Genomic DNA, 23935 nt, shown 5'->3' on the forward strand with positions numbered 1-23935 from the left:
GGCTGAGTTCTGTGATTTCAATGGTGATGCCCTTTTTTTCCGCTGCTATTTGCAATGGGGTTGAGGATCCCGTTTCCATCAACCTCCCTGCTTCAGGTGTTTTTTTTATTTTTTGTGCTTTTTTTTTTTAAGCTCTGCACTTGCCATGTCTAGGTTTGAGGGATTAGGAGCGCGGGTCTGGGTGCTGAGAGCTGCTTTGTATCGCAGCTGGGGGGTTTATTACCTGGCTCTCTGAGGGTTGCTCAGGCGGGCTGGCTTGTATCTCGTCCTCCAGAACGGGCCTGGCACCCTCCCAGTAGTTATGCATTGGAAAGTGTGTGTGTGTGTGCTGATTCAACGGTTGCATCATCCCCAATCAGCTTCTGTTTTAAAAAGTAATTCTTCAAGCTTTCTGAAAATAGCGTGCCTTTCCCTTTGATTCTTCTGTAGATGCCTTTATGGAGCTTTGAAGTGTTTGTTTTATTAGTGGTTGATTTTTAAATGCTCACCAACTTTTCCTTTCTCATTGTCATTCGAGGGGTTTTCTGAGGGTCTCAGTCTTTTTGGTGGGTGATTTTTAAAATGTCTTGTCACAAGTTTGGAACCTCCCGGGGCTACAAAGACTGGTTCAGCTTTCTCAGGTGAATTAAAGCCTGGTGATTCCAAATCCTCGTTTCCCACGACGGGGCCTGGGGTCAGACCTCCCCTCACATCTGAAGGACACCCCACGGCAGCCTCACCAGTCTTTGTTGCCAATCCAGGGCTCTCCGTTTCATTCACTGGGGGTGCTCTTCCCGTAAATGGTCTGGGTCGATTCGGCATTTCTAAGGAAAGCAGTTCTTGTGTCCCAGCCTTGTTAGAGTTTATACTTCCTTGTTTTGCGGGGCTGAGGGGGTTACTTTCGGACTCCGCATTGCATGGATTTGTGCCAGGACTACAGTGGCCGGGCACGGAATGTTATGGTGAGGGGTCCAGGATCAGGCCCACCTTGCTGCTTGTCGTAGCTTGAACAGAGGGGTTCTGTGAGCCCTTGTTAGCTGATGGCGGCAGGTCAACCGGAGCGGCCAGTTTTACCACGGCAGTTCCACCCACTGCCCGCGGTAGCCCAGAAACTCTTGGTGACAGAGGGATGCGGCCGCATGGCTCCTTGAGCTCGGTGAGTACTTGTGGGGCGCCATCCAAGTTCGAGTCCAACCGAATGGGTTCCATGAGATTGCAGACCCTACAATGAGTACTTTTATTTTGAGGGGATTGGGTCCTCCGACATGTTCCATATCTATGACAGTAATCGCCACAGCTGTGCTGCTTCGCAAAACCGTTCGGCGTCTTCGATACGCCGCCCTCGAGGACCTCCTCCGACGGCCGACATCACTGGATGTTATAAGTAGGACGCACGACGCCCGTAGCCTCAGTTCTGTTTTTTCCATGAACGTGTTTGCTTCGTAGATCTCAGCGCGCCTCGACTCTTTGGAGTTCTTTCTCGGTTCTTCGAACCTGTTTCGTTTTGTGAAGTCTTTCTTTGTGAAGATGTCTACCTCGTCTTCCACACCGCGTCCGGGCTTTAAGAAGTGCAGGGACTGTGGGTCCAAGGTGTCGGTTACGGACTTGCACGACGCCTGTCTCTGGTGCCTCGGGGAGGCCCATGACACTGATGACTGTGTCGACTGCCAGTCGCTCACGTCTAAAGCCTTGCTGGAGCGCAAGAAGTTATCGGTAGGTAAGGTGTCTAAGCCACGGAAATCGAGGTCTGCTGGGCTTTCGACAGACTATTCGAGAGGCGACTCGGAAGTGCGAGAGGTTCTGCTTGCGGGAATTTCCTCCAAAAGGATCCTTGGGAGACGCGTTCGTGGTGGAGTGGTCATTCCCACTGCTGTATGCGTTTCCTCCAGTCCCCGTCATCCCGCAAGTACTGCGGTGGTTCGGTTCCCGGATGATCCTCATTGGTCCGGTGGGGCCCGGAGAACGTAGTACCCGGACCTTCTCGACTTGTCCATCTGCCCTCCACGTCATCTTCCCTACCGAGACGATCTGCTCTCACGGGAGGAGGGTCGGGTTCTCCATTCAGAGGTCCGATCCCTCAACCTTCACGCTTGGTTTCTGAAAGGTTGAGGTATAAGGATTGGGACCTCCCTCAAGACGTGATGGAGGGGTTGCTCTCGGCCAGACAGCCCGCAGCAAAGTCCCTGTACCGTTGCCGTAATTTCTGCGACTGGTGCAGGGTTAAGAATGTGGATCCTTTCGCATGTGACATTCCCATGGTTCTATCTTTTTTTGCTTTCTTTGGCCCACAGTGGCCTTCAAGTGGGTACCATTAAAGGTTACCTGGCGGCGCTGTCCATATTTAAGCGCTCGTCTGAAGAGTGTTCCGATTTTAAAATTCCTTTCATTTCTTAGTTTCTGAAAGGGCTCACTAATGTGTTCCCTCCGTCACCTTTCCAGGCGCCCGGTTGGGATTTGAACCTTGTTCTCAAGTTTCTGATGGGTGCGCCGTTTGAGCCTTTGCATTCATGCCCTTTGAGACTGTTAACTCTTAACTGTATTTTTGGTTGCGGTCACTTCCGCTCGCTGAGTGAGTGAGTTACAGGCACTTTCAGTTAAGCCACCCTTCACTGTATTTCATAAGGACAGGGTTGTCCTTAGAGTTCGTCCTTCCTTTCTTCCGAAGGTGGTGTCGGAATTTCATTCAGGCCAGAAGTGTGTTCTTCTGGCGTTTTATCCTCCTCCACATCCTAGTAAGGAAGAGGAGAGGCTCCATAGGCTTCATCCTAGGAGAGCGTTAAGCTTTTATATTTCACGCATGTCCCGGGTCAGAGTGGACGATCAACTCTTCCTTGGTTACGCTGGAAAGCGTTTGGGACAAGCTATGACGAAACAAACTTTGTCTCGCTGGATTATTTTTACTATCTCTGTGTGTTACCGCTTGGCGGGTAAGGACCCACCGGTCGGCTTACGGGCCCATTCTACCAGAGGTATGGCTGCCTCTACTTCCCTACAGAGGGGTGTTCCTATTCGTAACATCTGTGATGCAGCCACCTGGGCTTCGGTACATACTTTTGTACGTCACTACTCCCTTGATTCCATCCTGGGGCAGGATCTGGCCTTTGGCAAGGCGGTCCTTTACTCCGTAATTTGATTGGGCATTCTAAATCTGTTTTCTAAAATCTTTTCCCACCTCCTTGTCCTTAAAATGTAATGCGGGCTGGCCGTTCGAGACCTAAGCTGCTGAAGTTGGCTGAGGCCGGGCCCCCTCCAGACGTTGGCGGTGATGCCAAGGCCTCAAGTACGGGGGCAGATTCTAATTCCCGATCTAGGCTGACAGTGCACGGGGGGTTGGTGATGGAGGCAGTGGCTGCTCTTTCCTTGCCCTGCCTACTGGAGCTCCGCAGTAGCAGACCTTCATCCATCATGGTCTCAATATGCTGCCGTGATTTCTGAAACTTTGTCAGCACATGGAAGCCTGACAGCCCTAGCAGGACTGTAGCTCTCTAACTCTGCTGCCGCTCTGCGGCAGGAAGAGGCTTTTGAGTAGTGGGTCCACCCACTGGAATAGAAGCTGTAGAAAGACTCAGAGCCACAGGGTACAGTCAGTGTCCACTGCAGGACTGTAACTCTCTGTAACTGATGACTTTAGAGTAGTCGAAGGGAGCCATGAGAGCTTCCCATCGGGTGCCATCATTAATGGGAGAGGAGGAGAAAGGACAGAGCACAGAGATCATATGAAGAGTCCATAGATCTGGCAAAGGAACAACAAAGAGGATGTTGATGAGTGTCGGGCGGAAGGCCTGGAATAGGTGTCAGCAATAGAGACCAGGGTTGGAGGCCAAGATATCCTCCTTATACCAGACTTTGTGAGAAGGGAAGGCTAGTCGATGGAGAAGCAGTTGGGGAAGATAGGAGAAACCGAAAGTGCCATGGGAGTGATAGCTTGAGAACGAGGGAGAGCCAAGGGGGGACGGGGAGAAGCAGGTAGGAGTGGAACAAGGAGAGCAGTAAAGTCACTGGGCTGGCAAGTTACAGAAAGGCAACAGTTATAAGCAAAGTGCAGAGCAGGTTAGCAGAGTATAGTAGGATTTGACTTTTAAACCAAAAGCAGAAACAACACGGTTTGAGTTTACAATTGCGTTTAGATGCAAGCAAAGTGTCAAAACCGCAATGCAATAGTGTGAAAATTGGACTATTCGAGGGAGACTAAAAGTAAAAAAGGGGGGTAGGATGGTTAAGGAGGTTTGAATGTCAGGCAGACCGGATTTCTTAGAGGAGTATGGTGGCATCATTATTGAAAGACCTGGTGCCATGGTACAGAGAGAATCGCCAAGTTGTGGTCTGGTTGTGGACAGGGAGCAGACGGGGGCCTTTGTTGTGGGCCTTGGTATCCCTGGGTTGCTTCTGCCTCCCGGTTGCTGTGGTACCAATCCTACCCAACACCAATTCCCTTTTTTATCTGGCTACAAAAACAATAACTTGTATATACATGTTATGAATGTAATGGATGCAGATTATGATTTATTTGCATGTGCAATTAAAATTTATAATATTGAGCCCAGCTTTGAGAAAGTCTAGATGGTTGAAAGACATATTAGCACATATGGGAACTTGTTGCGAATTCCCTTCATCTTAGACAGACCCTCCAGCTTATAGCGATTTTGCGATCTCGCAAAATGCCGCAAAAACGGCCGTTTTGCGCAAAATGCCGCAAAAACTGCAGTTTTGTGCAAAAACAGCATCTTTTTTTAAAAAAAACTTTTTTTTACTTTTTTTTTTTTTAGTAATCTGCAAAAACTACTGTTTAAAAAAATAGTACTCAGGGTACCAGGTTCTCAACTTTTTTTTTTACACAAGAAATTAAATGCGCTAACACATCTCATCACTTGCGCCCCAAAAAAGTGCAGCCCAATCCACAAGGGACACATGAATGGGCACATTTTATATGCGCGCCCATTCAGATGGCCTTTTTCACATCCTTGATCAAATAAAGTGGCGTGTCTGTCAATTTAAAAGCGCATCCCTCATTTCCAAGCAAGATGCACTTTTAAATGTGCAGAAATTGTAGGCATTCCTATGCGCACGGGATGTGGGGCTGCCACTGCATGACAGGGTCTTTCCTGACCCTGTAATGCATTTCTTTTAAGGTATGAACAGCTGCTGTGTCGCTTGCATTTCTGTTCCTCACACAGGATAAAAATGCATTTTTTGGGTCGCATTTTACAGCGGCAGGCACCTGGAGGGCCTGTCCCTGTGAAAGGCGCTGGGAGCTTGCAGAACACTGTCGGGAGAGCGATTCTATTAAAAGTACTGCCCATTTTGATGACAAAAATCTATCGAATGTCACAATTTTACCTATTTCGTCCAGTACTATTCAATCGATTTTTATAAATACTGAACATGTGTTGCGGTGGTGTCGCCCGCTCCCCATGTTCATTATTTTTGGTCTAGGGTGGTTGCAGAAGTGTTATCCCCTTTTCCTCAAAATTGGAGGCGGGGACAGAAAAAAAAGAATGATGAAAAAGGGACCTTGCGGAGTCGGATCGGACCCGCGTTACAAATTCAGAGCGAAATGGACTATTGTCAATTCCGCCGCAAATAATTACACTTCGGTCAAACAACCCAGAACACCATTTAAAGCAGCTGGCCAGCGCACAATTTGCGCTACTGCTCAAGCCTGTGGAAATGCGCCGGTCACCTTTGAGAATAAAGTGATCTGCTCATTTCCAAATATGGGTTGTCTAAAAATAGCATATCCTCTGTTCTTTTTTTAAATGCCCCATTAATTGAGGAACTGGGTCAAAATCTACATTTAAAAAAAAAATAAAGAAATGGTTACACTCTGAGAGAGAGGGAGAGTGATGGGTGACATGTGAAGTGATAGGCAAGAAAGCAGAGGGAGAGCAGTGGGTCAGAGGAGGAAGCCCTGCACAAGAGAGCAAAGGAAGCAGTAATGCGGTGGGCCAGAAATCTGAGAGCAAGCAGAGGTACAGAAAGCAGAGGAGCGTGGGGTCAGTGAGCCAGCAAGCAGAGAGGAAGCGGTTGGCCAGAAAGAGGCAGTGAGCTGCACATTGGGAAAAAGGATGAGGGAAGAGTGCGATAGAATGGGAGAAAGGATGCAAGATGCAGAAGCAGCACAAAAGAATGAAGGACTGTATATTGCGGGAGGAATTGTAGAGTGTAAGGTGTGATTTGGGAGTATGATTTGGAGTATAGCAGGGGCTGGGCACTGCAAATTGTGACTTGAGACTTGACGGTGTGACATAGCATGTGAGTATTTGTATAACAGAGTGAGAGGTTAAGGAATGTAAGTTGTGATGGAGAGTTGGTGAGATGTTTGTTGGTGAGAGAGGTGTGTGGGTGTTTGGGAGATTGGAGAACATAGAAGGGGAATATTTTCAGCATTACAATTGATAATGATCAATATAGTTAATACTATTAAATAGGCATGAACATTAAACCAGAAATGTAGCCAAATCAAACACTGTTCTGCCAAGCCAGAGACATCTGGGACTCTTCCTATTAAATTAATACAAAAGATACATAATGATACCCTGGCTCTCTTGTAGCCTTGCACTCTTCCTATTTCCTGCAATGTGGCAATCTTACACCCTCCAGTTAATACAAAATGTCCTGCAAAAATGCCTCAATAAATAAAGGTTTGTGCCGCAAAATTTGCCATTTCATGCCGCAAAATTTGCCATTTCATGCCGCAAAATCATGGAAGATCTGCTTGGAGATCCCCAGCAACTTTGTTGGATTTTGAGGACTTGCTTTTTTTTTACCTGGGAAGAGTGTGAGCCCTTTTTTCCCGCACTCTTTCATGTATTTTGATGTGTGTTTTACATTTGTGTTTTTTGACTTTGGATTTTTAATTAACTCCATAGGCTTCTTTTCATGTGTGTTACACAGCACCCTCAGTGCAGTGACACAGGGATGTCTTTTTAGTCTTCCCAAGGGTTTAAATACCTTCTCTGGGATAAACTGTTTCCCAAAGAATGTAAAGTGAAATTGACTTTACTAGTCTTTTCTAAATTTATAGACCCAGGACACACCATCTTACAATGGAGTGCTGAAGGGGTTACATAGTATCCCCTGTGTCTAAACACTCTAGCAGCAGTCAAATGCTACCCTTTACTATTGAAATGGATGGTGGCAGTGGTTTTATAATGAAAACCTTAATTGAACATAAGGAAAGGGTGTGCCTTATAGTAGTCGGTGGATGCAACGACTTCACCCATTCTCTTGATTAAAGAATCGTTGGCGCAGGGAGATGCCCCTTATACCTAACTTTTGCAGTGAATTTTGAATACCTGAACTAAATTGAAACTAATTCAATATCCAGAATACCAAATTCTACCGAAAGTGTTATTTGAACACTATATTGAATACTGAACTGAAACTGAAAATTAAGCATTTAAAACACTGAGCTGGATAAAAAGTGTGATTCAGAGATGCTCACGGCACAATGAATGCTAACTGAACATTTGGAGTTAAACAGACAATACTGAATGTTAGTTTGTACAGGAGCATCCCTGTGGCCAAAATAAAAGCACATGGAATATTGAACGATCATGTAAGTATTCGAACCATCATTGTGAGAAAGGCCCACACGCCTATGGTAAAGCTAAAGACTGATAAAATAGTTACATTAACAGAAGTGTGTCACAATAAGCAAAGTGAATACACGTGTGTGAAATCGGAAGCCAGAGGCAGAGGAGCCTAAAAGGTAGCCAAACAAGGTTAAGGAACTTATGATGGCTCAACCTGTGATGGGTGGACTGTTTCGTCTAAAAACGGCGCCTAGACCAGGCAGTCTAGGAGAAGATCAGACATAACAAATTAAGTCAAGGAGAAGCTTGGGGTTCCTGGTTGCGTGACCTGTAATGGGTGGACCGTGTAGTCTGACAACTGTTCCTAGGCCCCGAGAGCCCCAAATAATATCAAGCAAAGGACATTAGAAATGATTCCTGATCAACTGTGAAACCTTTGGCAAAGCACGTCAGAAGGTTGGTCAAGTAGACCTATTGTTTTCTTGTATTAAACATTAAATGGACAAACCCCAGTATAAGTGCTGCAGTGAAATCTTGGGAAAGGGACCTCCTGATATCCTTTTGTGTGAACTTTGGGAAAGGGAACCCTCAAAGTTGAAAGGACTAAGAAACACTATCTTGTGTAAGGGAACCTTAAGACCTTATTTGTGTATGCACTTTACTGTATTGAACTTGGAGAAGGGATCCCCAAACACCCAAGAAGAACATTATTCTGTTGGTTAAAATCCCACACCATGTTTTCTTTAAAAGTGAAGATAAGCATAGGTTTTTGACGCACATACTTTATGATTTGGACACAGTCTTTCCTTGGTTTTCTTGAGGTAGGAGAAATCCCTACCTTAGTTATAGGGAAAATTAGGTTTTACACCATCCTTATATTTAAATGAAACATTCTTTGAAACCTGTTGTCGTCATCGCTTGATAGCATGCCTGTCTCAGTGTGAATATGGATTTCCAACATCAACCCTTGGGTATGTGCAAAGATATACAATGATGTTATTAGGCCTTTAATATACACACTAAGAAAGAAAACTGTAAGGCAAGTATTGTCACACAACTACTATCAAACATGGGTTCTGACTAGAACCCCTGCACGTAATCTTAAGAACGTTACAAACAATAGAGCATAGCAAAAGCAAGACTTTCAATAACTGTGTAAAGTGAGAGCAGAGAGAAAAAACTGTTGATTCAAAGCCGCTAAAACTCAGGAGGTAAGAATCAATTTAGCAGATTTTTGAGCAAACCCAGAATTGGTTCCCTTACTCTTAGTAATTCCAAACCTGAGATAGAATGGGGCATAGTGCCTTAAAGTCACCATTTCCACAAGATATTCTGTTTAGGTAGGTGGACTACTGGACTTAGCAATGCCCGTGGTTGTGATTTAAGTGTTGCACAAGTTCAGAAAGGTTCAGGTTTCTCTCTCAATCCCACCACCTTAGGGAATGCCCAGGGTTGAGTCAAGACCACGACTGATCTACGTTTGGGAAAGAGATGGGGACAGGACTTGATGCCCATGTAAGCCTATGGAGGAGAGGGTGGGGACTAAATCATTATGTAAACTGCGCCCCTCCCCCCATATCTAACACTCCGATTTTCCCATAGACCACCTCAGGGGTTCTGGAATCTGTTGGTGCCATGTACATCTGTGCTTGGTCCTGTCAAGGGTGGACCTGGGGTCGCAGGTGCAGAGGTTGATTTCGGATGCAGGATTTAGTTTTGGTCGGTCGCGGTACCTGTAATTCAGTTCTGGCGATTGTTCAGTTGATCACCCTTGCCACGAAAGGAAGAAGACTGAGTAGGCTACCTCACTAGACCTCTATCCAGCGAATAAGACTGTAGTCCTCACGGTCAGGCAGTGACAGGCAATTTTTGGTAGGTGAACAATGGAGCCGACTCTGCACTGCTTTAATTAGAACTAGAAGTCTGAAATTGCAGGAGCAGGCATCTTGTTAGCACAAGTTGAAGATCCACCAAGTTCCAAGTATGCACTCTGTAAGGCGATGACTGCAGTAAGGTAGCCCAGGAGTAGCTTGCAAGTCCACCGGGTGGTCCAGGGTCTCTTCTGAAGGCTCAGCAGGCATGGATACTTGTGCAAGGGTTGAGACTGGTTGTTCCCACCGACCCCACTAGTGCAGTGCAGGTGAGTAGTGTGATGCAGAAAACACAGCAGAAACACTTAGGCAACACAAAAACTGTTCTCTCTTAACTTCATAAGTTCAACCCTGAGATTGTTTTGGGCCTAGTGCCCTTATGCCATCAGTCCCAAAGGAGATACCTTTCAGGTAGGTTTATTATAAGATTGGATGACACGAGCGGTTGAGTGCCACAAAAATAAGGAAAGTTCAGGTAAATAACTCAATTATACTACACTATGGGCTAGGCTCAGGAAAGGGGTGGGGGGGATCCTTGGCCACCATCCATCGAAGTCAGGAAAGGGAGAGATTGGATGGGTGAGTGTTGGGGAGAGACGGGGCTTTATGCCCATGTGAAGCCAATATGGAGGATATGGTTGGAAAGAAACAGGTGTATCTTGCCTCCCTTTCTCCAGAGACCAACTGCTGAGGTTCCGGATTCCGTTTTGCACACGTTCTTCTGTGTGTGGTCCATTTGAGAGGGGGATGCAGAGGTCCAGTACCTTTTTATTTAATTCCAGGCACTGTCTGACTGAACACGCTTGTGGGGAAGTTAAGTCTTCTGCGGAGTAGGCGACCTCCGGATACCTCCACGAAGCAAAAACTGGTTGCAACGGGAGTCACCAGTCAGGTGGTGACAGGCGATCCTTAGTGGATGAACAAAGGAGCAGGCCCTGCACTGCATCCTTTGAGACTAGATGGCTGTAAATTCAGGAGCAGGCATAACGTAGCACAGGTTGAAGATCCTCCAAGTTGAAAGGTTGCACTCGGAAAAGCAACAACTGCTGCGAGGTACCCCTGCAGCTCAGGAGAAACTTGTCTGTTCCCTGGGAGGTCTAGGGACACCTTCGAAGACTCGGCAGGCACGGATCCTTGCGCACAGTTCAAGACTATTTGTTACTACGTTCGCGGGTTGATGCACCAAAAAGGGCCTTCTTCAGATCAAAAGGACAAAAAGAGCCAAGCTTCTTTGGGACTGCACTGGAGTTGATACAGGTCGGCTGTAGCGGCCGTCCTTGGGTCTTCAGGCTGCATTTCTTTGTAGGGGTTTTGGCTTGAACAAGCTACACAATTTCTGAAAGAGACATCACTTTATCCAGGAGTTGAACTGGCTTCACCACCAGTTGCACGAATGGTATGGATCCGCACACTTCATACTGGCAGTGGCTCTCCAGTCATGGGTTGCCACTGACAAAACATTCTGACCAGCAACAGACACTCAGGGACAGGTATGTGGACTGGGATAGCAGAGGATTTGCCTGGCAAAGGCCTTTCCATTTTTGGCAATGTTACAACCCAAGAGGACTAGTCTCAGAAAGAAAATCCAGAGGATACAGTTTTGCAATTCTCGTATTCAGGAATTTATTAAACCTAATACATTTTTTATTTTGTGAGTTTAATCACAATATAATTTGCACTCAAACAATTATTTATTTAACATAACAGGAAAGGTATTTAAAAACACATCATGATTCCATAAAATTCATACTAATAAATCATTCACACATTTATACTCAACCATACACCATACATCAACCCATTTGTACACCACATCAGTAAATACAAGGTAATAATACATAATCAATATCACAATTCATTAACACTACAAATATTATACAGAAAATATTTTGTATAAAGCACACAGCCTGGCCACAGTAGTTTCTGAAAATGGTCAGCGATTTAGGATAGGCAAAGGATGGTAGGTCTTCACAAATAGCCTTATCCACAATTTCTCTACCGGTTTCGACGTGTAAGCGTTATTTTTGTTACGTCTTCATCAGGAGATAACAATATATTTTCTAAAAAATAAAACAAAACATAAATATTCCCGACGGGAATATATGGACAATAGTGAGAGAGACTCACAGAAAGTGCAAATGCATGGCTTCACCCTGCTCAAATTCAAAGTAGATAAAACTACTACTATCCTGCTCATAACTCCAAATATATATATATATCCGGGGTAGACAGAAGGCGTCATGTGAGGAGTGCTACCAACAACAAAATGGTGTCCCCAGGTTAGATGAAAATGGACTAGGACTCAAGAAACCGAATTTTGATACCAATTAAGATGCAAATACTAAAGATAAAGGGTAATCTCCACCCATGCATAGAGTCGCAACCCAGATGGTGGAGTCTATACAATTGGAGTTAAGGGACAGCCTCATGTACTGACCTTCAGTGCACCATCCAGAGTAAATCCGTGGTGTGTATTTGTACAAGACTGAAACAACTGTCATGGGAATTGGCAGTGTTCAGAAAGAAGATCCTGCTGTTCAGAATTTTATTGCTCCGATCTATAAGGTGAAAGTACAAATGAGGGAGTCAACAGTCTTAAACAAAAAATCCCAGACCCTGGCCTACAAAAGAAATTCAAAAAATGGCTAGAATGACAAAAATGTATGGGGCAGCAATATTCTTACCCCGCAAAGTCGGGTCACAGCGAATGTGTGGGAAGTGCTGATGACGCCTCACAAGATGTTATTGGAGGGAATTGCTGCAATGGCCGGGAGAATGGTACCTGCATTGGAATGGAATAGAACTAGTAAATAATTATATAAAACGAATTGTATGCCACTTAAAGAAAGAAAACAAGAAGAGAAAAGAAAAGAAAAAAGAGAGAAAAAGAAACCGAAAAGGAAAAGACTCTTGCTCTTAATTAGGAGTCATAATTTAGCATATTATTGTGAAATGGGCGAAAAAGGAAAGAAAAAAGCAAAAGCCCCAATTGGAGTTTAGAATGCTCAGATGCACGAAGTAACCCATTAGGCTGACTGAGTAATGCCACAGAAAAAGGTTAACCATTAAGCAAGGAGTTCAAAAAGTGAACCCAGCTTACCTAACACTGGCAACAGCTAATGTCCTGGAGTTATCCTCAGATGGAAAAACAGGTGGAGAAATGCACTCGAACTGTCCCAGAACTCCACCATAGACCGGAGACTCGCGTCTGAGACTCGGCACTGTTTGAGCCGTTAAATATCCAAACCAGTATTCTACGTAATCCCACGTGTTCTTATTAGGCGTCTTGCTGTGTTCTATTAAGCGTCCTCACGCTGAATAGCAGTTGACGGACGCTTGCTCCTTGCTCATCAAGGGAAGCAGTAAAATTACTGAGCACTCAGGAGCGTGTCATATTACACACGTTAGCCTCCAGAGCCTACTGCTCTCACCTATGCGGCTTGGAGGAAACACAATATTTTTACCTCGGCCCCTATTGTATACACGGGCTTCACTGTCCAATTAGGACTCTCACTGAGTCGCAGCTGGCAGTCGCTTATGGCTACAACTTGGAGGGAGCACAGTAGTTTTTTTCAGCCCCTATTGCCTACACGGGCTTCGCAATCCGATTAGTCAGGCGACCACATGTTACATCGTAGCAAACGGCGCGGCCATGGCAATTTCATGCATAATGGCCTGTCAATTTCTGGGACTGGATTTTAAAGCAACCCTCGCCCTACAAACGTGCAAACTGCATCTGGGAAAAGGCAAATTATGTATAGTGCCCTTAAAGAGTTACAAGATGATGAAAAGATGTATTCGTACCAAAGGGCCATGGTATACCAACAGTCTCCTAAATGGGATATCCCCAGTGGGTGTATCAGCCATATTAGGTGCCTGTGTGCCATGGTTCTAAAGTATTAAGTCCCTCTATCAGTGCTTTTAAATTAAAAATCCATAATTCCTCTTTGTAGGCTAGATTTTTTGAAAGTTGTGTCGAATTTTGACCGAATACCTTCTCCACACAAAACCATTCCATCTGTTCTGCTTTATGGCCCATCTCCACATAGTGAATAACCATTGGGGCATTTAAGTTCCGGGCTTTTATCTTTGAGCGGTGCTCATTGATACAGACACTTAACTCCCGAGTGGTTTTACCTATGTAGATCCTTTTACACGGGCAAACAATGGCGTAAATTACGTTTTTACTCTTACATGTTGTGAAAGTACGAAGATCCCAGCTTTTATTTTGCATAAAAAAGGAGGTAGTCTTTCTCGAGAATTTACGTGCTATACATGTGGTGCACGGGAAATGACCAATAACTGGTTTTTGATTGAGATCTCGAACCATGGATGGTTTCGAGTGACGTCTACTGGCCCGAGTAATTTGTTGTTTTAAGTTCTTGCTTTTCTTGAATGCAAAAAGAGGTTTATTCAATGTTGTTCCAGATGCATTTAAAATGCGCCATTTTTTAATATGATGCCCTTGATGGTTTCACTGTGCTGGCAAAAAGTCGATACAAGAACTAAGTCCTCCTTTTTCTTTACTTGGGTTTTAGGTAGCAATAATGCCTCTCGATTTGTAAAACGTGCTCTTTTTCTAGATTGCTTTATAAGTCTTCTAGGGTATCCCCGCTCCAAGAGTCTTTGCTCCAAAATCAAGGCATGTTTGGTAAAATTATCGATATCTGTACAATTGCGGCAAAGCCGCAAGAACATACCATACAGTAAATTCCGTAAGAGACTAGCTGGATGTTGGCTCTCATATTTCAGGGTAGTATTTCTTTCTGTAGCCTTTCTGTGTAATTCCGTATGGAGGACACCTCCTTCGGAAAAGATGGACAAATCCAGAAAGGCAATTCTAGAAGTGGAGTATTCAAAGGTGAAATGAATGTCCACGTCTACTGAATTGAGCCATGCTATGAATGCCAACAGTGACTCCAAAGATCCCTCCCAAATCATAAATATATCGTCGATATATCTACGGTATATCAAGATTTTTTCTTTATATGGGTTAGAAATATGTAGAATCTTTTCTTCTTCGAGTAGGGCCATAAAAATTATAGCCAGATTGGGAGCAAAAGTGCACCCCATGGCCGTGCCCTTGCTTTGTAGGAAGAAATCTTCCTTAAATTTGAAGAAGCTATTGTTCAAAACCAATTGGGCCGCTATGCACTGAAATTCTGTTGGAACATATTGTGGATGAGGTCGCCTATCTAGAATAGTCTTTAGGCTCAGAATAGCTCTATCTTGTGGTATATTAGTATATAAGGCCTCTATGTCCAAAGAGACCAATATTTGTGTGGATGGGTCAAAAGGTCTTAATTCAACCAGGTTAATTACATCTCGTGAATTCAATAGAAATGTGGGAGTAGCCATGGCCAAAGGTTTTATGAAGAAATCAATGTATTTGGATATAGGCTCCAGTAAGGAACCACAGCCAGAAACTATTGGCCACCCCGGAGGATTTTCTGCATCTTTATGTATTTTTGGCATAATGTAGAAAAGGGGCGTCCGTTCTTCTGTAAAATTAATATATTCAGTTTCTTTTGTTGAGAGGAACCCTAAACGGTTGCCTTCATCAGTGAGAGCCAAAATCTTTTCCTTCAATAAATCCTTAAGTGTTTACATTTATTTTACAGTTTTTAGCTGCAAACCTATTTCTCCCCCCAGCCCGTTTCTCTTCAACTTCAGCAATCGTACTGCACACAAAAGCGAAGGCTCCAAGAATTTAGAAGCCGCTGGCCAATAGCTGCGATTTTCCGTCACAATCTCACCCCTTGGGCTAACATTTTCCTTTATTTTCCTCTTTCCCTCTCACCAGCGTATATTGGAGCCAGATGATTTCCTAGACGACTTGGATGATGAAGACTATGAAGAGGACACACCAAAGAGGAAAGCGAAGGCCAAATCGAAGGTGAGACTGACCCCAGAGGGCTGGTAAGCCCAATAGCAGACATTTGCTTCAAATATAGAACCATGCCCTGGCATGTTTATTGGAACGGATGTAATTCAAGTGACTGGAGTGATCTATTCTGACAGTTGGAGTCTGCAACTTGAGAGCCAGTGATACACTTCGAGAGGATTGGGTCCTCCAACGTATTCCAGATCTATGACAGGTAATGTCCACAGCTGTGCTGCTTCGGAAAGTCTTCGGCGTCCTGCTTCGATGACGTTGATGCGCCGTCCCCGAGGACCTTCTCCGACGGCCGACGTCACCCCATGTGATAAGTAGGACGCACAACGACCATAGCCTCAGTTCCGTTTTTTCCGCGAACGTGTTCACTTCATGAATCTCGGTACGCCTCGACTCTTTGGAGTTTGCTGTTTTCTTCTCGGTTTGTTGAACCTGTTCGGTTTTTTGTGAAGACCTGTTCGTGGCGATGTCTACTTCGTCTCCAACCCTGCGTCTGGGCTTCAAGAAATGCGGGGACTGTGGGTCCAAGATGTCGGTCACGGACTCGCACGACGCCTGCCTCTGGTGCCTCGGGGAGGCCCACGATACGGACGACTGTGTCGACTGCCAGTCGCTCACGGCCAAGGCCTTGCGAGAAAGCAAGAAGAAGCTGTCGGTAGGTCGGGTGTCTAAGCCCCGTAAGTCGAGGTCTGCAGGGCTTTCTACGTGTGACTCGAGAGGCGACTCTCCGCGTCATCATCGGAAGTCCAGTGGGTCTCCTTCCAGGAGTCGGTCTCGCCACTCCTCTGTCTCTTCAAGGCATTCCCGGAAGCGCTGGCATCGGTCGCCTTCCCCGTCCTCTTCCGAGGACTCCACCTGTCGGCGGGTCGCTTATCCCACCATGCAAGCGACACCGGAGGAATGGGCTTCCTTCGGGAAGCAGATGCTAGAGATTCTTGAATCGCAGGCCACCGGTCCGTCCGCGCCTCCCGAGTGGTGTCGGTCAGCACCGGTCGAGAGACACCGCTCGTACGCCTTCAGGCTCGGGTGGTCGGCATGGCTCGCGAGAGAGGTCCCGCTCGGACAAGGGAAGCCTTCTCACTATGCCCGTTCCAGGTCCCGGTCCTCGATGCGCTCGAGACCGCGTGATCCTGTGCCGTCTTTGAAGAAAACGTCGACTCCTGTGGCGCCGAGGTCAACTATTTCTCTCGAGGCTCCGCCTCCGAGGGGGCCGTCGACGCTGTAGGCACCTAGGTCGTCGAGAGACACGCTTGGCGCTCTGGCTTCGAGGCCTGTGTCGACGCCGTCTATGCTGGTGGCGCTGCAGCTGACGTCAATGCCGATTTGCTCGACGCCGTTTCTGCCGGCGCCGACTCGTTCGGCACCCTCGACGCCTTTCGAGTCGGTGGTGTCGGAGGGGCCACGTGGCACGGGGTTAGCCCCTAGAAAGGCTCTGGCTAAGGTCCGGCACAGTATTGGTCCCCAGATGTCTTCCTCTCACCACCTGGAGTACATTTCAGAGGGTGATGAAGGCTCTGATGAAGGCTGGGTTCCGGTTACGGTACCAGATGAGCTTATCTCGGGCCATAGCCGGTTTGATGACCTGAGGCAGTCACTGCATGATGCCAGTGGACTGGACACCTCTCCGGAGGTGGAGTTTTGTAGGCCGGAGCCTTGCACTCATGCCGATTCTTCATATCGGCGCTTTGTCTCGCGTCACCGAGTACTTGGGTTGGTTGGCTCCTCCAGGGGAGTTTGTTCAGGATGATCTCACGGACATCCTTGATCTTGCCCCCCCCCCCCACTGACCCGGTATTGACATTTCATATGGCTCTGCAGAGAAGGGTGTCGGCGGCTTGGACTGCTCCGGAGAGTCTCCCGGCAGTGGGCAAGTCTTTGTCGCGAAAATACCGCCCAGCCAGTAGCGACTCCTGCTACTTGTCCAGGCACCCCACTCCGGAGAGTTTGGTGGTGCAGGCGGCTACGGCCTCGGCAAAGCAGGTGTCGTATCCTACCATCCCTCCGGATGGGGACGACAAACGTTTTGACGGCTGGGCGAATAAAGTGTTTTCTTCAGGGGGTATGGCACTTCAGGCAGCCAACTCCGTATGTGCCTTGTCACGTTTCATGCACACTCTGTGGAACTGTTTCCTTAGTGGCTGAACATATTCCCGAAGGGGATGAACGGGATGGTTTCCTTGCTATGGTTCAGGATGGCAAGGATGCCATGTGTGAGGCCGTTCAGTCGGGTTTGGACATGGCAGATTGTGTCAACCGGTCCATGGCGGTGAGCACTGTAATACGCAGGTTTGCATGGGTGCGGAAGTCTCGGTTCGGTCCTGATATGCAGTCCCGGCTCCTCAACATGCCCTTTGACAGTGAACATCTTTTTGGCAGCAAGGCTGACGAGAGCCTTGAGAGGTTGTAGACCTCCAAAGCTGCAGCAAAGTCGTTGGGCACTGCAGTTCGACAACCTCTGCCTTTTCGTCCTAGGGGACTGCAATGGAGGGGAGGTTCCTTTCGCTATTACTTGTCCTTCAGGAAAGCGAGAGGAGCTAGCAGTCAAAGAGGCCACCGTAAGAGTGCCAGAGGTGGAAACAAGGGTACTCAAGGTGCCAAGGCCGCTCGGACAGTTGCCGCTTTACCCTCAGGCAACACCGCAGCCGCTACCACTCAGTCATGAGGCCAAGTCCCATGGTTCGCCGGTTGGGGAAAGGCTGGCACAGCATCTTGTAGAGTGGCAAGCCATTACTTCAGATTTGTGGGTTCTGGAGATCATAACCCACGGCTACTGTCTTCCCTTACGGCAGAGGCCTCACGACAATCCACCTGGGAACCTCTCTTTGAAGAGTCCGGATCCGCTCCTTGCGCAGGAAATTCAAGCCCTGCTGGAGAAAGGCACCATAGAACTGGCGCCTGTAGCGGAGAGGAACAAGGGATGGTATTCCCCTTATTTTTTGATTTCGAAGAAAGACGGGGATTGAGACCCATCATGGACTTGCGCGGTTTGAAAAAACTCCTCAGGAAGGACAAGTTCAAGATGGTTACTCAAGTCCTCCAGGCCCTTCAACTTCAGGACTGGTTGGTGTTTCTTGACCTCAAGGACGCGTACGTCCATGTGCCGATCCATCCCAAGCACAAGAAGTACCTGAGGTTCGCGGTTGGCGACTCGCACTTTCAGTTTCGGGTCCTGCCGTTCGGATTGACCTCCGCCCGAGAGTTTTCACCAAGCTCATGCTGGTGGTGGAAGCGCATCTCAGGGAAGGGGGGGATTCACGTCTACCCCTACCTGGACGATTGGTTGATCAGGGGGAGTTCTCCCAAGCAAGTCCTGGATCATCTGTCAGTCACCTGCCACTCCCTTCATAAGCTGGGCTTCTCCCTCAATTTAAAGAAGTCCCATTTGACACCGACACAGCAGCTCCAGTACATCGGAGCAGTACTCGATAACGTCCCTGGGGCAGTGTTTTCCTCCCCAGGTGAGGGCTCTTCACATTCAGCAGATGGTGCACAAGTTTCAACTAGCCCAGAATCTCCCAGCATCCGAGTTCTTGGGACTGTTCGGCCTCATGGCATCCTGCATTCTTCTGGTACCAGAGGCTCGTCTGCGGATGAGATCTTTGCAGTGGGCACTCAAGCTCCAGTGGTCTCAGTCCTCCGGCAGGCTGTCGGACCCTGTTCAGGTGCCGCCCTCGGTCGCCCAGGACCACCTCTGGTAGGCCGTCGAAGGCAATCTGATGAAGCGGGGCCCCATTTTGGCTGCCTTGGCCGGAAGTGACGATCGTGACGGACGCATCTCTCACGGGATGGGGAGCTCATGCCAACGAGTTGACAGTCAGCGGTCGTTGGTCTCCGTCGGAGTCCAGACTCCATATCAATCTGTTGGAGCCGAGGGCTGTCAGGCTTGCCCTGAAGGCTTTTCTGCCGACTGTGAGAGGAAAGAGTGTCCTGATTCTGACGGACAACACGGTGGCCATGCACTACCTCAACAAAAAGTGGGGGCAGGGTCACTTCCTCTGTGCAGGGAGGCGATGCAGCTCGAGTTCTGGGCCATCCAGCAGGAAGTTTCGATCTTGGCCGTTCATCTGGCCGGAGACGACAACGAGACGGCGGACGCTCTGAGCAGGCAGAGCACGATCTCTCACGAGTGGTAGCTGGCTCAGGAGATTCTCCTGGAGATCTTCTCCCTTTGGGGGACCCCTCAAGTGGATCTCTTCGCCTCCAGTGTCAACCGGAAGTGCGAAAGGTTCTGCTCGTGGGAATTTCCTCCAAAAGGTACCTTATGAGACACGTTCGTGGTGGAGTGGTCATTCCCGCTGCTGTATGCGTTTCCTCCAGTCCCCGTCATACTGCAAGTACTGCGGAGTTTAGGGAGGATCGGTTCCTGGATGATCCTCATTGCTCCGGCGTGGGCCAAGAGGACGTGGTACCCGGACCTTCTCGACTTGTCCATCTGCCCTCCACGTAATCTTCCCTACCGAGACGATCTGCTCTCACGGGTGGGGGGGTCAGGTTCTCCATTCAGAGGTCAGATCCCTCAACCTTCACGCTTGGCTTCTGAAAGGTTGAGGTATAAGGATTGGGACCTCCCTGAAGACGTGATGGAGGTGTTGCTCTCGGCCAGGCGGCCGGCAACAAAGTCTCTGTACCGTTGGAGAAAGTTCTGCGACTGGTGCAGAGTTAAGAATGTGGATCCTTTTGAATGTGACATTCCCATGGTTCTGTCTTTTTTGCTTTCCTTGGCCCACAGGGGCTTGCAAGTGGGGACCATTAAAGGTTACCTGGCGGCGCTGTCCATATTTAAGCGCTCGTCTGAAGAATTTTCTTATTTTAAGATTCCTTTAATTTCTCAGTTTTTGAAAGGGCTCACTAATGTGTTCCCTCCGTCACCTTTTCTGGTGCCCGGTTGGGATTTGAACCTTGTTAAGTTTCTTATGGGTGCTCCGTTTGAGCCTTTGCATTCTTGCCCTTTGAGACTGTTAACTCTGAAAATTGTGTTTTTGGTTGCGGTTACTTCCGCTCGCACTGTGAGTGAGTTACAGGCACTTTCAGTTAAGCCACCCTTCACTGTGTTTCATAAGGACAGGGTTGTCCTTATAGTTCGTCCTTCTTTCCTTTCTCAGGTGGTTTCGGAATTTCATTTGAGCCATAAGATTGTTCTTCCGGCGTTCTATCCTCCTCCACATCCTGGTAAGGAAGAGGAGAGGCTCCATAAGCTTGATCCTAGGAGAGCGTTGAGCTTTTATATTTCGCGCATGTCCCGGGTCAGAGTGGACGATCAACTTTTCATTGGTTACGCTAGAAAGCGTTTGGGACAAGCTGTGATGAAACAGACTTTCTCGTTGGATTATTTTAGCTATCACTGAGTATTACCGCTTGGCGGGTAAGAACCCTCCGGCTGGCTTGCGGGCCCATTCTACCAAGGGAGTGGCTGCGTCTACTGCCCTGCAGAGGGGTGTTCCTATTCGTCACATCTGTGATGCAGCCACCTGGGCGTCAGTGCATACTTTTTTACGGCACTACTCCCTTGATTCCATCCGAGGGCAGGATCTGACCTTTGGCAAGGCAGTCCTATATTCCGCAATTTGATTGGGCATGCTAAATTTGCGTTCTAAATTATTTTCCCACCTCCTTGCTTGGTACTGCTTTGGGAGTCTGTCATAGATATGGAATACGTCGGAGGACCCAATCCCCTCGAAGATCAAGTTACTTTCTTACCTGGTAACATTCTTTCGATGGGATGGTCCGACGACGTATTCCATATCGCTCCCTCCCTACCTTCCCCGCTGCAGAATTTCTTTTGCGATTGCAGCTTGCGGTCCGCAAGGCCTTGTGTGTCTGACTGGCAGAAAACTGGTGGCACACGTTCTGGGGGAAAAAACTACAACTGAGGCTATGGGCGTTGTGCGTCCTACTGATCACATCGGGTGACGTCGGCCGTCGGAGGAGGTCCTTGGGGGCAGCGCATCAACGTCATCGACGCAGACGCCGAAGATTTTCCGAAACAGAACAGCTGTGGACATTACCTGTCATAAATATGGAATACGTCGTCAGACCATCCCATCGAAAGAATGTTACCAGGTAAGAAAGTAACTTGTTCTTCTCATGTTCAAAATCCTTGCTGAGCAGATTTTTGTATTCACACAAGGGTTTTCTTTTCTCAAATTCTTTCATTTTGTCTTGGATTTTCTTCAGTTCTACAATTTACTCCTACATCCTGTCCCCTTTCCTCATACTTGTGGGACATCTCTCCGTCCTGTGGGACGGGACCGGAGCACTATGTAAAAAGCATCCACATTTTTTTCTAAAATTTGTCCCTCTTTCCTGTGCGGGGCCTGGCACGCGGCCGTAATCCCGCTCACCTTGGCTCCGCACCGCCCATCAGTCCTTTTCTCTGCTCGATCGGGGGCAGATGCACTTGCATCCTCTGAAGATTTTCTTCCCTTTTTTCCTTCTCTGGCTCTCGCTAGCGTTCGTTTACTAGTCTGTCTTTCAAATTAGACTTTCCAGATTGTTCATCGTGTCACCGTCGCTTCGCGAGGGCGGATCCCCATCCTCTTTGTTTAGAGTGTTTGGGTCTGGAACACCGTTGGGACTCCTGTTTTTAATGTGACTCCCTTTCGGTCCAGGCACTTCAACGTCTGTTGGAGCAGTGGGAGGAGTTGTTCCGACAAACTACTCCTTTGCCTTGTCAGGCGTTCGTCGACGAGAAGAAAAAACGCCCGGTAAGTTTTATACTTTTCAGAGCACCCCGACCGAGGGATACCTTCCCGGGTTCCTCTCGGTCCGGGAGGGGCATTGATCGCTCTGTTACCGGGTTTCGCCCTGAGGTGCCCGTTGGGCCTAATAATTCTACCAGAGTTTTCTCCGAGGGTCTCCGTAAGGGTCCTGTGAACACCGGAGTACGCTCCGAGGGCCCCTCTTGTGGGGGCTGTTTGTAGACCCAGTTCTGAGTCGTGGGGTACCGGAGTTCGCTCTGAGGCCTCTGTCGGCTTCCCTCAAAAACAAAACCCGGGTGCGCCCCGAGGCCTTGGCTGGGCTTGCAGTTACCGAACATATGTTCGAGGCCCGCGCAGAAAAGGCTTTTACCGGGCCTGGGTCCGAGGTCCCTCGTACAGAGGCTAAAGCTACCAACAGTACTGAGAAGTCGGTCAAAGCTTTGTCGGTGACAGAGCACCATTCCCGCTCTTGTGGTGACACCAGATCTGTTGAGGGGGGCAAAGAAGCAAAGTTCTTCTTTTACCGGCAGTGCCGAGGTCCTTCCTTCGAAGGCTCAGTTGGCGGTTGGTATGTCACAAAAACATTCCAGGCCTCATAGTACCGGCTTGGCCGAAGTTCCTTATGTTAAGGATAAGATTAAGACCCCTGATCCATCGATGGGGACCCCTGCCTCACTTCCTCACGTGTCGCAGTTCCCCTCAGATGAGGACAAAATGGTGCCCGTTCCCGCCACGACCACGGCGGCCATTTTAGGTGCTACCCCTACAACTACGCCATCGGCTTCTGGTGTAGGGCTCGGTCTCTTGGGTGAACCGAAGGTCCCTTGTGCGCATCCTTACCGGCAGGTTTATGATTGGAATGCCCGAATGCCTCTTCCGCACAATGTTTCATTGCCCGTGGGGGCGGCTCCTTTGATTTATGTGGATACGTCGGTGGAGGGGGCGGTATGGCACCTTTCCCCGTTACGTCGCTGGATTTGTCCACCTCACAAGAGGCCTCCTCGGGTCCCGAAACAATCTCCTGAGGATGCCTTTTTCGGTAAATTTCAAGCGCTTATTCGCACCGACCCCATGAGGGAATATTTCAAAGGGCTTTTCAAGGAGATATGTCCACCGGCTCCATCTGTTCCTCCGGTGGTTCTGCTGGTGCCTCCCTTGCCCGTGGTGCCCCCCCCCTGCTCTCCCGCCTTTGCCTACATTGTCCCCATTGGACAAGGCAGTGCCTGACACGGCTCAGCAGGATCCTGACCTGTCAGATGACCCTCAAGGCGATCAGGACAACTAGGACCTTCCCCACTCTTATCAGAGCCTTTCATGATCGGGTACTGGACATGATGAGTTTCTTAGATGTTCCGGTGCCCGAGGGACCCGCTCCGCAGGAAGGCGTGCTTTCTGCTGGGGCGTTCACCCTGTCTCCTGCAGTAACAGGGCGGTACGCTCCAAAGAAGGACGTTCTGGCCGAGGTCCGAAGAGTCTGGGAAAAGCCACACTCGGGACTTTTTGTTAATAAAGATTGACGCGAGGTACAGGGTGCATTCTTCGGAAGAGGTGGCCCTGTCGTCTTGTCCGCCTCCCTCCTCCACAGTGGTGGCTGCTGCCACTTTGCAGTCCAGGCCTGCAGCATCCTCTTCCACGACGGCTACTCAGGTTCTGGAAAAGGAGGACAAGCGCCTCGACTCCCTCGGGAGGAAAATCTTCGCCAACTCGGCCTTGCAGCCTTGTCCGTTGGCAGCAGCGGGCAACCTCCAGTCTCTCCTTCAGCTCCTGTTCCATCTTGGGCTGTCAGTGAACTGGTGGAAATCTTCCATGACGGTCTCGCAGGACCTGATCTTCCTGGGTTTTCGTTGGAACACGATCGACTGCAGACTGCAGAGTGTATCTGACCGAGGACAGAATGGCGGATCTGTTGGCCACATGTCAGATGTTTGCGCAGTCGGAGAGCATGTCAGCCTGGTG

At 48.2% G+C, this 23935-nt stretch overlaps 1 protein-coding gene across 8 annotated transcripts in view; it reads left to right on the forward strand.

The window, feature by feature from the left end:
• DPF2 (double PHD fingers 2) overlaps positions 1 to 23935 on the forward strand; it is a 763557-nt gene that overhangs the window by 404323 nt on the left and 335299 nt on the right. For all 8 annotated transcript variants that reach the window (XM_069644977.1, XM_069644981.1, XM_069644978.1 and 5 more), the window contains exon 5: positions 15189 to 15281. In XM_069644977.1, coding sequence (XP_069501078.1) covers positions 15189 to 15281 — 93 coding nt within the window. The remainder of the gene's footprint in view (positions 1 to 15188; positions 15282 to 23935) is intronic.

Source organism: Ambystoma mexicanum, chromosome 2p (assembly GCF_040938575.1).
Source record: "Ambystoma mexicanum isolate Mex_15411 chromosome 2p, UKY_AmexF1_1, whole genome shotgun sequence".
Lineage (NCBI taxonomy): Eukaryota > Metazoa > Chordata > Amphibia > Caudata > Ambystomatidae > Ambystoma > Ambystoma mexicanum.